Source organism: Epinephelus moara, chromosome 10 (assembly GCF_006386435.1).
Source record: "Epinephelus moara isolate mb chromosome 10, YSFRI_EMoa_1.0, whole genome shotgun sequence".
NCBI classification, from domain to species: Eukaryota; Metazoa; Chordata; class Actinopteri; order Perciformes; family Serranidae; genus Epinephelus; species Epinephelus moara.
Window position 1 is genome coordinate 28,088,180 of NC_065515.1, and position 13,914 is coordinate 28,102,093.

Sequence of the window (13,914 nt, forward strand, 5' to 3'; positions counted from 1 at the left end):
CCTTAAAGTTGGGGGACTGTGTGAAGAAATGGTTGTAATTCCTACACGGTTCATACTACATTTTTGAAAAAAGCCTTAAATGAAAGCTGAGAGTCTGCACTTTAAGCAGGTATTCATTGTTTCATTTAAAACCCATTGTGGTGGTGTACAGAGCCAAAATGATGACAACTGTATCATTGTCCAAATATTTATGGACCTGACTGTAAATGGACCAGTAAATAGAAAGCTTTGCCTTCCGGCTCAGCTCCCTCTTCACCACGATGGTTCAGCACAGTCAGTGCCTGCATCACTGCAGACGCCGCAACAAACTGCCGATCCATCTCACACTCAATTCTACCCTCACTCATGAACAAGACCCAGAGATACCTGAACTTCCTCACTTGAGACACTAAGTCTCTTCCAACCCCGAGGGGGCAATCCACCAGTTTCCGGCAGAGAACCATGGCCTCAGATTTGGAGGTGATGACTCTCATCCCAACCCCTTCACACTCGGCTGCAAACTGCCCCAGTGCATGCTGGAGGTCATGATGTGATGAAGCCAACAGAACCACATCTGCAAAAAGCAGAGATGCAATTCTGAGGTTCCAAAACCAGACCCCTTCATCCCCTCTGCTGCACCTTGAGATCCTGTCCATGAATATCACAATCAGTATCGGTGACAAGGGACAACTCTGGCCGAGACCAACATCCACCGAGAACGCATTTCACTTTAAGCCAAGTATGCGGATGCAGCTCTCACTTTGGTCATATAGGGACCTGCAGCAGGTCAAGAGCTGGTCCCCTGTTCCACGGCCAGGATGGAATCCACATTGCTCCGACTGAATCCGAGGGTCAACAATTAGTCGGAGCCTCCTTTCCAGCTACTGGAGTTAACTCTTTTTAGAATGCTTTCTATAATAATGGTATTAATACCCAAAAATAGAAGGTCTTTGTCACTTGCTTAACTTCTAATCATATTTTTCTTCCTTGATATTTTATGACAAATATTTACTCCAAGGAACACCACAAATAACCACCCCTGATATCAGATGTGTTTATGTAAAACATTTATTGTGTATACAAAAAGTAGTTCAACATCAGTTAATCATGAATGAAAACTCACATTTGGCATGCCCCGCCCCTCCCCCCTCCCCCTATATTATCACAAACAATCACATCTATATTGTAGGACAACTGGGCAGAACCAAGTCATGTAACAGTCCCTCCAGGAACAGAGGTTTGTCAGTTAGTGCATGTGCAGCAGAACAAACTGATGTGCATGCATACTAATATGCAACAATAACTCCACATGTAGTTCCAAAGAAATATTTTTGATTATCCGACTTTGGAAAAGTGTTCTATTAACTTTTATTCTGTATCAAAATTGCACCGATTGGTAAAATTAGCATCTTCAGCTTGACCAGTTCTTGTGAAAAAAGAGTAAAAGTAAAAAAGTTAGGATAGGTGATTAGAAAATATTTATGTTGCAGGGAGTAGTTAAATAAACATTCATTCTTGTGGTTGACCCAAGAGACTTCCTGGAGGGACCGAATTACCATCGTATTTCAGAGCCTTGTAACAATCAAAATCAGATCTGTATTAACTTAATAGTCAGTTTCGTCTAAATATGTCAGACTTCAAAGTTGGTCACTTATCAATTATCAGACAAGAAAGTGTTGCTTTTGCCAATATCAAAGTCACTGACCAGGTGACGCCTTTTAACTCAAAGCAGAACACTGCAGGAGTAGTGTTTGGTATCGTTTCCTCAGAATCCTGAAATATATTTAAGGTAATTAACACCCAACCTTAATCATCCCAGAAATCCATAACGCTAAATAATAAATGAAATATCATGTGTAAACAAATTGATTATACATAGACAAGCACTCTATTAAAAAAAAACAAAAAACCTAGCGATGAAAAGCACAGCATACAGACATACTAGAAAAATGGGGCTTCCCAAAATGACACAAGGTGTGAGAGCAACGCTCGTACAATGTGGTATCACCTCATATGCTGTAGCATGTTGCTTTCACTCTTTATCTTGTGTGTACAATGTTCTGCCAGTCACAAGGCTATTCAGCGGCCCACAACCCCCATCCACCAGATAGAGCAGTCATGCTGCTTTGCACGGTTCAAGGAGAAACAAGTTTGTCCCATCACGATCCCAGCAGAGAGAACCTGGCGACTATAATTCTGACAGAGTTGACACGAACACGAAACCATGAGTTAAACTAGTTTTATGGCTGTAAACCTACTTCCTAACACAACACTCCTTTCATACAGGAGATGCTGTCCCTGGGTGTCACTGTTGGGCTGCTCATTAAAGACTGTTAAACATTAGCCAAGAGACCTGTTCCTGAGGCAGGTCACCACTCCTCTTCACATTTTAGTGTGCACTAAAGGTTTTCATTCAAATATATCTTTAAGAAAAATTTGATTTTAACTGCTACTGACTTGGCCCCTCTGCACAACAGATCTTTGAGCAGTTCACAACAACTGCTTCTCAAAGATGTGTGTTGAGCTGCCTGGAGGAGTCGGTAGGCTTTTTAAACAGATTTTGCAATACTGCCATTAAAAAAGATTCGCCATTACGTTGGTTTTGCTTTTTTACACAAAAGCAAAAAAAATGCTACCACGATGCTGCCCCAGTGTGAGACTTAAGATAGCATGCTGGCGTCCTGGAAGCAAAATAGGCTTGACATGTAACAGCAGTGTCGGCAACTACTGTGACGGCTCCTTTATTTTATACAGACATTGATTTGGCTCTATTACTACCTCTGCTGCTAGGTTAGCAGCTTAACAACAATGCCCCCCATTATACGTTCACACGTTTTATACAGTACAGCGAAAAAAAAACAAAAAACAAATGGCGAGTGAGTCAACAGCCTGCTCTCCACGACGCAGCATATTTTCTTTCCACTACAGACCACACAAAGGCAGCACAGATAACTGACAAATCAAAGGGTTGTCAGTCAAAATTAACCTGTAGTGTTTTTTTTTTCCAGGATGAGTTGGCCCTGCTGCAGGGAGCTCCAACAGGTACTCACAACAGCTCCTGCTACGAACAAGTGTGTCCCAAAGGTTTGACATTCAGTTTTGAGTCTAAGCTTCAGTCCAACACCTGCCAGTTGATCACAAACCAGCAGTGTATTCAAAAGATTGTTTTGGATTCGGGAAATCAGTTCCTGATCTGAATTGAGGATCTAAGGACAGAGGGTGTCGTACGCTGGACAGACTGTAAAGCCTCTTGAGGCAAATTTGTGATTTATGATATTTGGCTATTTAGATATAAAGAAAATGGACTAGACTTTTCAGCGGAAGACATAAATAAAATATTCAGAAAAAATCTACCTATCAGTTATCCACACAAATTTGTTATAAATGGGAAACACTTAAAAGTCCTGATTTTGGAGAAAAACACTGTTCTCCAAAATCCAATTAAGACTTGCTCGATATTTTGTTTGCTATGAATTTATCATATTTCTATGGCTATACAGCGGAGGTCCTTTATCTTGAGAACTCAAACAACAGGTTACAGATTGTGTTCTACTGTGCATGAAGAATGAATGAACCGCAGAAGAACAAAAGACAGCTAGTGGTAAAAAAAAAATCATTGACATGTAGAGTACTGTTAGTAGTAAGGGAGGGGAAAATTCAGCTGCAAGACCACAGTCTGACTGAATATTTGGATCCATCATCATCAATGTCATCATCATCATCATCATCATGATCCACACACTTTGCTAGTAATATTTGAAAAAGGACTCATTAAAGCAGGTCCAGAGAGGTGGAGGGCAGTAAAAAGAGTCCATTAGTCCAAAAATTCTTATATTGTCTTGAAGAATAAAAAACACATAACGATGAGGCAATGGATAAGATCATAACTGAGTGGCTCTAGAGAAAAAAAAAATATAATGGGGAAGTGAGAGCCAGCAGAAGGGGAAGGCTTCACATGATGGCACACTCTCTGGATGACACTTTGCCCTGTAGGGGAAACAGAAAACTTCACATTAGTGATAATAAAATATGTATGTATATGAACATTTTTGGAGCATTTATATAACTTAAAAACAAAAAGGGTTAATAGAAAGAGGAACTACTAAAAGCCTATTTTCTTATTTAGGTGCAATAAAACGTCTGACAGTAATACAGTATTTACCACTATTTGTTAACAATTGCCTTGAAAGGGTTGGTGTTGTGATATTTGCGCATATCCAAAAACCTGTTGCTATGTTTGAAAGTAGTTGGGTTTCCCCTTCTGACCACGGATGTCGGCTCTTCTTTTTACCACGAACCATTACTCAGCCTTGCAAACCGTTAGCGAGTTGATTTGTGTGCAACGTATCCATGACAACGCACAGAGGCAACCATAAACAGACAGGGGGCCGTGTTTCACAAAGTGCTGTAAAAACTGCAGTTGAGACACATATGCAGAATGCGCTCTATATGCGCTAAAAAAATACGCCTAAAACCTAAATTATATCTATATATCCCACGTCTTAGTGAAAAAATAGTTAATTTGGAGGAAGGCCTAATCTAGAAAATCCAAACTGAATATGCTGTTTACATGACCCGTATCAAATTCAGAATAATGTCATATTAGGAATCATGGTGGAATATTAGTGTGCATGTAAACATACTCACTGCTATAAACAGGGTGGACAAAATAAAAGAAACACCTGTTATTGACACTCAGTTTTCACATGCTTTTCTCACAGATTAATCTGGCAGGAAAAACACGTCCACTCACCGTCTGTGCCTCTTCCTCCTCTTCCTCTCCATTCTCTACCTCCACCTCAGTCTTGGTTACGCTCCTTGTGGCCACCTCCTGTAGGACATTCAGTCAACACGTCTCAAAACAGAAACACCATACTACCAAGCTCAACAGCCCTCACCAAAAATAACACGAGAACAACATTCAAAATGTAACATGAGGAGGTCTGCGCTCCAAATCAATATAAATCAGTACCATCAGCCATGCATGGATATCTTTACCTCGCCGTCAGCGTTGATCAAAGTGGTAACTATGTCATTTCCTGTGCCCCAGGAAGTCTGACTCTTCCACAACAGGTCAGTTGGTGGACTGTGGGCCACACCAGCATCAGCAGACCACACCTGTATACACAGTGCAGGTAAATAAACATGTTTCGACTCAGCGGCTAGATGGCACTCAAACATACACACAGAGAAATAACATCAGCTGAAACACTAAGAGCTTTTCAGCTGGCTTCTACCCCATGTAAAGGTATGAAATGGTTGTTTGATCTCTGACTCAACCTTAGATCTCAAATAGATCCCATTCACCCCCAGCTCTCAGACATTCTCTTATACATGATATTACTCACCGTGACTGTCTGTCCAGCCTTGAGGACAAACTTTGGGGAGAACTTGTAGATGATCTCTTCCCCATTGTCAACCTGTCTCTTCAACCTCCAGTTGCCCAGCGGCTGGTCCTGCAAAACATAGAAAAGCTTAACATACAGGATATTCTGACACCAAACCTCAGAAGGCTGCTCTCTGCTGACTTTATCACAGTTTTTATTCAACCCTACATGACGATGATTCAATAAATCCAACCTTGATAATGTCATTTTCAGTGTTTGTTGCAACTATGTGACTGCTGGTGATCGGCACCCAGTCTTACACACCTGCTCAGTGTCATTGGCCAGTGTGACTGCATTTCCATCCATGTCAGTGGGCGATATGGTGACCGCTCCGCTAGCGGTGGCTTCTTCAGACACCAGCAGCTGCCCTTCTCCTCTTGCCACCTCTGCCGCATCCTTAGCCTCTGCTTCCACCCTCTTCCTCTTGGAGGAGCGGGAGGAGGAAGAGCCTGTTATCCTGGAAACAGTGACTCGAGGTGATGGGCTGGGGGACAGCTTCAGCCTGAAAGAAGCACAACAGAAGGGGTCTGAATACGAACAGACGCATTCTGTATTCCATAGTCTGGCATGCACCTCCCCAGAAATGTAACTACACATCGCAGCAAACCTCCCATTTAGTTTTTTTCTTTTGTGAAGACTATAAATCCTGGCTTTATATGAGTAGAGGAGGTCTGCTAGCCACTAGGCTAATTTATGCAACAGAATATGTCATAGGCTTTCGCTAACAACGTTAACAATTTGTGTATGTGGAGAAAATGTGTCTAGTAAAAGACAATTGATTTGTGGATGAACCTTGTGAGTTATAATGGAGCCGAATTTTGTAATGTACCTTTGTTAAATGTTGCTGTTGTTCCGGGCTTCACTTGAGTTGAGAAAAACTCCGCTAGCCACTAGGCTAATTTATGCAGTGTAAAATGTCATAGGTTTATGCTAATACCGTTAGCATGTTGTATTTGTGGGGAAACCCCCCGGCAAAAGACAGGAGTTTTGTTCTTGAATCTTGTGAGTTATAATGGAGCCATGTCTTTAAGGGTTTGTTGGTTGAATCAATCAAACTTAACTACACTTCACATGAACTTAACACAGTGGCATAGAAACCCAATCACGAACTAGTGTTTTGGAGGTGTAATACCACAGAGACACAGACACACCACCATCTAAATATAGATGCTCACAACAGCATAGGCCACTTACATTGGCTATGGTGTAAGCTCTGCATAGCCTACACACAACTATAAATCAGCCTTAAATCAAAGAGGTGTAATGACTGTTATCCAAATAACAATGACTGACAACCTGGGAGAGACTCTGGCATGATCAAACTGTCTGTCTTGAGCTCCCTTTCACCTACAACAATTAGCAGTTTCACATAGTGTATGTGTGTATCCAAGGCGTGTGTGTGTGTTGTACCTATGCTCCTCTCCCTCCAGCAGTTTCCTGTATGCATTAATCTCCATATCTAGGGCAAGCTTCACGTCCAGCAGCTCCTGGTATTCACTGAGCTGAGCGTTCATCCTTTCTCTCAGGTCGCTCATCTCTTGTTCTTTTCCTTCCATGGCACGGCGGTGCTTGTCTCTCTCTGCAGACAGAATTTCCTCCAGCTCTCTGATGCGATCCTCAGAGTTGGCCAACTGCAAATACAAACACACACATCAGAACAGCATCATAAAGCTAATTAGCTTTCAGTTCCTGAAGTTGACGATACGTGAACTGTGAGATGTGTGTGTACAGGTGGTCTTAAAGGTGTACCTGTTTCTGCAGGGCACTCAGCTGATACCCAAGACCCTCTATTCTCACACGGGACTCCTGCAGCTCCTCCCTGGCTGTGCTCATTGCCTTGTCATTAATCTCCGAGGACACCTTGGCGTTATCCAACTAGAATGAGAACAAGACAGACTTTGTGTGAGTGTCAGAGCACTGAAAGAGGTGGAAAAAAAAGAAGAAAAAGATTTGTTTCTTACCTTGGCCTGGAAGGTTTGCTCCAGTTCTCCCTTATAGAGAGAGACTTGCTCATCATGTTGCCTCCTTAGGTCCTAGTGGGAAAACACAAACAAAATTAACGCCAAGTCTCAAATAAAGAATTTACGTAATTATGTAAAATCTATGCAACATTTAAGACTCATGTAATGGAAACTTTAAGGCCTCTGTACTATGTGCCACCAAGCAGGAAGAATGTGAAGTAATCTTGCATTTTATGTCTTGTCAGGATATCACAAGCACAAGTGCCTCACATGACGTTAACTCTTTGCCAGTGTGTAACAAGCTGTGAGTACTTCACTTGATGCCCAAGGACGTGACTAGATTAGATGCCCCAGACTGCTTTGTCAATCTTCTGATGATGCTAGTCAAAGATCCCTGACCTCGGCTGTTGTCTGTGAGTATAGGTATCTGACATCTCTTGTGTTCAGGGCTCACTTTTCGCACACAGCTCAATCTTGACTGTTATGAGTCCGTGCGCAGAAGCTAAATTAAACTTACAGAGAGACAAGTTTCTGACTCAATGTGTTTTGTCTAGTAGAAACTGCCACCACAATTCCTTTTTACTGATATTACAGTGTACATAGATATATATTGTTTATATTTCCCAGTCTTTCCACAGATATGACAACAGCTACTATAAATGAATTCCCCAACATACCTGTAAAGCTTGTGCTAGTTTGAACTCAAAGTCCTGTCGGACTCCAGAATCCACCTCCACTATCCTCTGCTCCTGGCGACGCCGAGACTCGCGCACCTCCTAAACACAAGGAGGAAGAGTGTGACTGTGAGATGCCTCAGAAATCCACATGAATTCTTTCTTCTGTCAGATAAACTTAAGAGAAAAAATTGCCAATATTTGCTACATGAATCATTGCTGCCATGTTAGTTGATAATGGAAATAATGAATTGGGGCTGAGCACATGTCAATGCCCTCACACACTATACACACACCCCTTACCTCTTCAAACATGCTCTTCCTGAACTCCAGCTCCTCACTCAGGGATTGACAGCGGTTCTCCAAGTCTACGCGCATCAGGGTCTCTGCCTCCAGCTGGCGCTTAGCAACAGCATGGCTGTCCTCTGCCTGTAATAAACATTAACACATGAAAACTTAACACGGGTCTGACTGACTGGCCCATCATGAACAGGCTGTGGTAGAAGACCAGAAAAGATTTAAATATCAGTCTGGATTCTGGTCTCATTTTGGGCCAACATTTGCTGGGTGATAAAGATGATCCAAGGAGTGAATTCATTAGATTCTTAACCTCTCTGGAGGGTTTCTTTCTTCCCTCCTTTCTTCCCATCAGAAAACCTTGCAGTACACACCTTAGCCAGCAGGCCCTTGACATCAGCCAGCTCAGAAGTCAGAGCAGCGTTCTGACTTAAAGCTGTAGCAAGAGATGCTTCACTCTTGTTCAGCTGGCTTTCCAAACCACTGGCCCTGGACAACGCCGCAGCAAGATCGCTGTCCTTCTTCTTGGCACTGGAACACACGGACAGAATGAGAAGAAGACAGATGTTAATATTCCACGTGGCCTTCTCAAACAATGTGACCTGCGCGATAATAAGTTGTACTGTATCATATCACCTGCGTGTGGCTTCTTCCAGGTCAGCCTGAGCCTTGCCCAGGTCTATCTGCAGCCGAGCTCGCTCTTTCGCAGTTTCATCCAAAACCCGTCGAGCATCAGCTAACTCTGCCTCATACAGAGACTTCAGGCCTGTCACCTAAAGAGATGGACACACAAATTCATTATTGGATGATTTGGCTTGCTGAAAAAAGAATAATTACAATTCACTTTGCTTTATTTCACAAGTATAAGCTAGGGATGGGTCACGATTTTTGAATGTTGAATAGTCGTTTTATTTTTGAAAAATCGATTTTTTAATGCGACTATTACTATTCGCCGTCTTATTTCCCCCCCTTTATTTGACATGCAATTCAGCTCCTTTATTATTATTCGAAAAATTGTCGAATAGTTGCCACGATTTTCGAATAGTGTTTTTGCTTGTGTTGCCCATCCCTAGTATAAGCCACTCAGAATCAGTCCTGCTTTCCCATGATTCCTGGGTACATATTAAACAGTTCATATAATTTGCTCAGGAGTTCTGATGTCCAGATTTCAGTTTACAGCTGAATGCCTATAGACTAATTTTCTCCCTTGTAGACCCTGCTAGTTCCAGATAGAGGCTTTACAATACTGCAGGCTGCTCGTGAACGCAGTCTTTTTGGTGGCAGGGATTTCCAAGAGATGCGGATCCCACCTCTCCAGATGCTTTGCCACTGAGCTAACTTTATGCAGTCATTAGTGGCTGGTGGTAGAGCTAACAGTTCTGTTAGGTACAGGAGGGCGGGGGGCAACGTGCTGCACAGACTTAAATACCACAGTCAGCAAAGGTACTTCAATTCTGTCCACTATGCTGTCTATACCAGCCATTTATAGAAGTTTGTCAGTCTTTATATAGCCTTTCAGAGTGTGGCCTATACTGAGACATGCAGCCCTGCTGATCACTTGCTCAATCTGGTCTAACCCTGTTCTGTGCATAGGGCACTGTGCATAGTGATGAGGACTTCACAAATGTCTTCAACATCTACAAATGCCTTTGCTTTCTTTATTACTCCCTGACCAGCAACAATTTCTTTTTTAATAAACTTAGTTTTATGCAGCTTCCACTATGGGCAAGGATCCGGTGTCAGGATTAACAGATTGCAAACAATTTTCTAAACCGAGGGCCTAAATTCTAATTACTTGCAGTAATTTGACTGAACTTCCAGTATAGTTTTCAACAATATATTAGCTATACACACGGTCATTTAAGCCCAGTTTGCCTGCCGTTTGCTCTCAGACACAGTGCAGCACTTGTGCTGAACCATATGAGCCACATGTGCTTTCAGGCAGCTGCCAGCAAACGTCCTCAGGATGGCGCGGAGAAGGACCGTTAGTCCGGATCTGTGTTTCGACTTAAAAATGTCAGAGAATAGCTTCTCACAAAAGAATGTGCTTCAAAACAGACACAAGACCTGCTTGATAAATTTGGGCAGCTGTGGGGCGGGGGAAGGACACTCCCTCACATCTTGTTTACACATGCAAACTCACAGTTACAGCCTTCCCAAGAGCCTGAAGCATACGGGTGTGTTTAGTTTTGAGCATGTAATTTACATACTCAGCTCTGATTGGACAGTTACTTTCTACTATTGCCTCTGTACTGGTGCACAGCAAAGTACTTTATGTCCTGTTGTTCATACCTAGCCAAACTGTTTGGTTGAGAAGTTGCACAGTTAGATGCAGCTTACTAAATGTTAAATGTACAAAAAAAAAAAAAAGTCAAATTTTAAGTGTGTGTGTGAGTGTGTGTTTTAGGGGCGGGGGTGGTGTGGCCTTTATTGAACAGTTCAGTTGAGGCTAGGAGGCAGACAGGAAAGTGGGGGAGACAGAGGGAGTGTGACATGCAACAAAGGCTGGAGTTGAACCAGCAACTTGGCACTTAAGTGGCATGAACCGAAACCATTTGGAAACCAAGGCTCTCTAGCCTGCTTCATTTTTTTTTTTCAAGACCTGTGCTGGGACAGCATTGTAGATAATGATAGATATCTCTGGTGCAAGTACTGCAGCAGGGGAGGAGATCATGAGACATACCATTAGTAACAGCTCACTGGAGCACTCAGTGTATAGTCAGACCAAAAGCCATTCCACCTACACATGACCAGCAAACACAACTTTGTTCCTACACAGGCAGAAGACGGTAAAAAATAAAGCACATATACACGATAAGGCGGTGGTGGGGGGGACTGTACTTTGTAACATCTACTGTACCACAATCCATGTGACAAAAGACAAAGTAATTACTTCTGCAATAACCAGAATTGTAAAACCCTGTCTCACAGCATTATACACCACTGTTCAGTGATTTGGCCTATCTGGATCGTACTTATTGAGCCTGTTTATACCTGGGTTTCTCAGGTGATGCGATCACAAGTGGATAAGCTCTAAACACAAGTGTACGTGGCCACAAAGACACATTGTGATCCCACCACTCAAACCACATTTAGAGGTGGTCTGGGCCAAATATGGCCACATTCTTTCAGCAGCGTGAACACCAGTGCAGCTCTACAATTAAATTAAATTTGACTAATTTTAAATAATAAAGGTTTTGAGTGTGCATATAGCACTGCAAACATCCCGCCGGTTGTAAGAACCACAACACATTTAATCTCTGCAAACGGAAATGATTCACACGTTTATTTGCATACTGAGCGGGGAAATCAGATCTGACCACAAATGTTCACTAGAAACACACGTGGAAAAGCATTTTTATGCCAGGCGTGAAGAGGCAGACATAGAGCTGTCTGCCTGTGGTCGGCTCACGCGAGACGCGTGATAATACCAGGTATTAACAGACTCATTGTCTCATCAGTGCTGGAAACAAGCCTCCACCAAAGCAGCCCCTTGGATTATTCTCTATTTTTTAGAACCAGGAATCAATTTCAATTTCAGCAAGAGTCCAAACAGCATTGAATATTGATTTTATCCAATTCCCACCCATGTTAAAATAAAAATAATATGTTCATTTAAATCACAATACGCAGTAACATGCAGGTTAACTGGTAGCTCCTTAAAAGTTGCCGTTTTTTGCTGGTACACACGCTTGTTTAATAACTACTATGTTCTCTGGGCCTGTAAGTGGAAGCACGGGATCCCTCCGCTTTAATGAACTTACTGATAAACACAATTCTCAGGAGGTCACAGCTTCAACCAGATGGGCCTGAATCTTCACCACCAACAATGACAAACCAAAGCTTGATATTATCGTGATATTTGCTATATCCAGACTCCATTATTCTGCTACAGAATTTTGGGGAAAAGGCATTAATATAAATTCTGCACCCTTGTCACCGCATATGTTGCAGAATGACTTGAAACTCAAGGCAATAATCTCATTAAAGGATTTTAAATCCTGAATGAACGCATTAGAGGTAGATTCCTTCAGATGTCCATGTTTTTAATTTACCTGATTGCGAAACTAATTTAATTTCATCTTTTGATCTGTGAGTTTATTTTGCTTGATTTTTTATTTTGTCTCTTTTTGTTTTATTTTTGTTTTCTGTCCATAACTATGTGTTTTATTTATGCTGCTGCCTGGGCCAGATCCCCCTTTAAAGAGAGATTCTTAATCTCAATGGGATGCTCCTGTTTAAATAAAATCAAAATATTATTATGCATAAAGGAAGGGCTACCATGAATTTGACGGACAAGCTGCAATCACAGATATGAGTGCCTCAGTATGACTTTGGTTCAGTTTAATATATTTTAAGTCTGAAACATGATCTGCTTCAAGATACTGCAGGTTATGATATCAAGTGAATGAACGTTACACATCAATCAACGAGGACTCGTGAGGTCATATTTATATATTGGCGCGCAGAACCACCCGCTCAATCTTCCCGGTCCCGTTACATTTGAATGCAGATTAGGAAATGCATGTGTATTACTACCGTTAACGAGGTCAGGTTACCGTAACGGTCATCTGTGCTGGTAAACCAGTGTAGTGCACTGATAAACCAGTGCACTTGGTTGTGAACACATTATCCAAGCAACTCGTTAGTCGGTTCACGTTTTAACGGCCAGCTGGCAGCCATAACTACAACTAACGTGAGTTCGTTATAGATAAACATCGGTATTTGTTTGTAACTTAATACTTTGCGTCGACTCGGTCTTTATCACACACAGTCGTTTTGTTTAGTTATATTCACCGGAGCTGAGAGTGGACGTTTACGTAAGGTTACGCGGAGTAGTCGGCTGCTGTGCGGCTACATGTGGATGAGTGATTGAATAAGAGAGAATAGTTGAAGCTGGTGTTGGGCTCACCTCTCTAGTGGTCACCTCCTCTTTCTCAGACACTTTGACCATCAACCGGTCGTTCTCCAGCTCCAAAGACCGGACACGGTCGATATAAACGGCCAACCTGTCGTTCAGGTGCTGCAAATCTTGTTTCTCTTGTAAGCGGGAGATCCTGGTCGGGGAGAGAGGTGTAGAGGCCGCCGACCGGCCAGCTTCACGGCTCGGGGTAACGCTAGCTGTCGCCATGACGGTTTTCTTTTAAAATCCTGAGTTTGCTTCTCCGCTCCGTGAGCAATAAAACACAAGTGTATCCGCTGTCGCCGATAAATGGGGACGCAAATAACTTTATCTTCAATTAACGATAGCAGGTCAATCAATGAGTCGCGTGCTCATGCAGTGTCTCAGAGAGTAACCTGAAACACTAATGTGATTCCAAGATGGCCGACGCCGCTATCAAGACCGCGCCAAAAGCAGAGAGCGCTTCCTGTGTCGCAATGGACGATGGGAGAAGGGGAATCTCTCTGTCTCTCTCTCTCTCTCTCTCTCTCTCTCTCTCTCTCTCTCTCACACACACACACACACATTTACACTTACACATTCTTGTACTTCTATCCTTGTGAGGACCATAGTTGACACTGGCCTAATGCATTCCATACGTCCTTAAGCCAAGGGATTGTTCGTTATTTATGAGGGGGGAGGGAGTGGTGAAAAAAGGGGGAGGCTTGTGGAGA

General features: G+C 42.5%; 1 protein-coding gene across 1 annotated transcript; it reads right to left on the reverse strand.

The window, feature by feature from the left end:
* Positions 1-1,031: 1,031 nt before the first annotated feature.
* lmnb2 (lamin B2) lies at positions 1,032-13,646 on the reverse strand. Its single transcript, XM_050054678.1, has 13 exons — positions 13,211-13,646; positions 8,935-9,071; positions 8,673-8,829; positions 8,305-8,430; positions 8,005-8,103; positions 7,328-7,399; positions 7,116-7,241; positions 6,777-6,997; positions 5,631-5,868; positions 5,328-5,435; positions 4,978-5,097; positions 4,733-4,810; positions 1,032-3,966 (listed from the first exon to the last, which is right to left on the reverse strand). The coding sequence occupies exons 1-13, from the start codon at positions 13,427-13,429 to the stop codon at positions 3,931-3,933; spliced, it is 1,737 nt and encodes a 578-aa protein (XP_049910635.1). The 5' UTR covers positions 13,430-13,646; the 3' UTR covers positions 1,032-3,930.
* Positions 13,647-13,914: the final 268 nt, after the last annotated feature.

What these genes read in the sequence shown, in the direction of transcription:
- lmnb2 (XM_050054678.1), bottom strand. Translation starts at nt 13,429, where the DNA reads ATGGCGACAGCTAGCGTTACCCCGAGCCGTGAAGCTGGCCGGTCGGCG. An exon ending in TGGCCAATGACACTGAGCAG is followed by an intron (nt 5,436 to 5,630) that starts GTGTGTAAGACT and finishes TATGTTTTGCAG; the next exon opens with GACCAGCCGCTGGGCAACTG. An exon ending in AGGAGGAAGAGGCACAGACG is followed by an intron (nt 3,967 to 4,732) that starts GTGAGTGGACGT and finishes TTTCCCCTACAG; the next exon opens with GGCAAAGTGTCATCCAGAGA.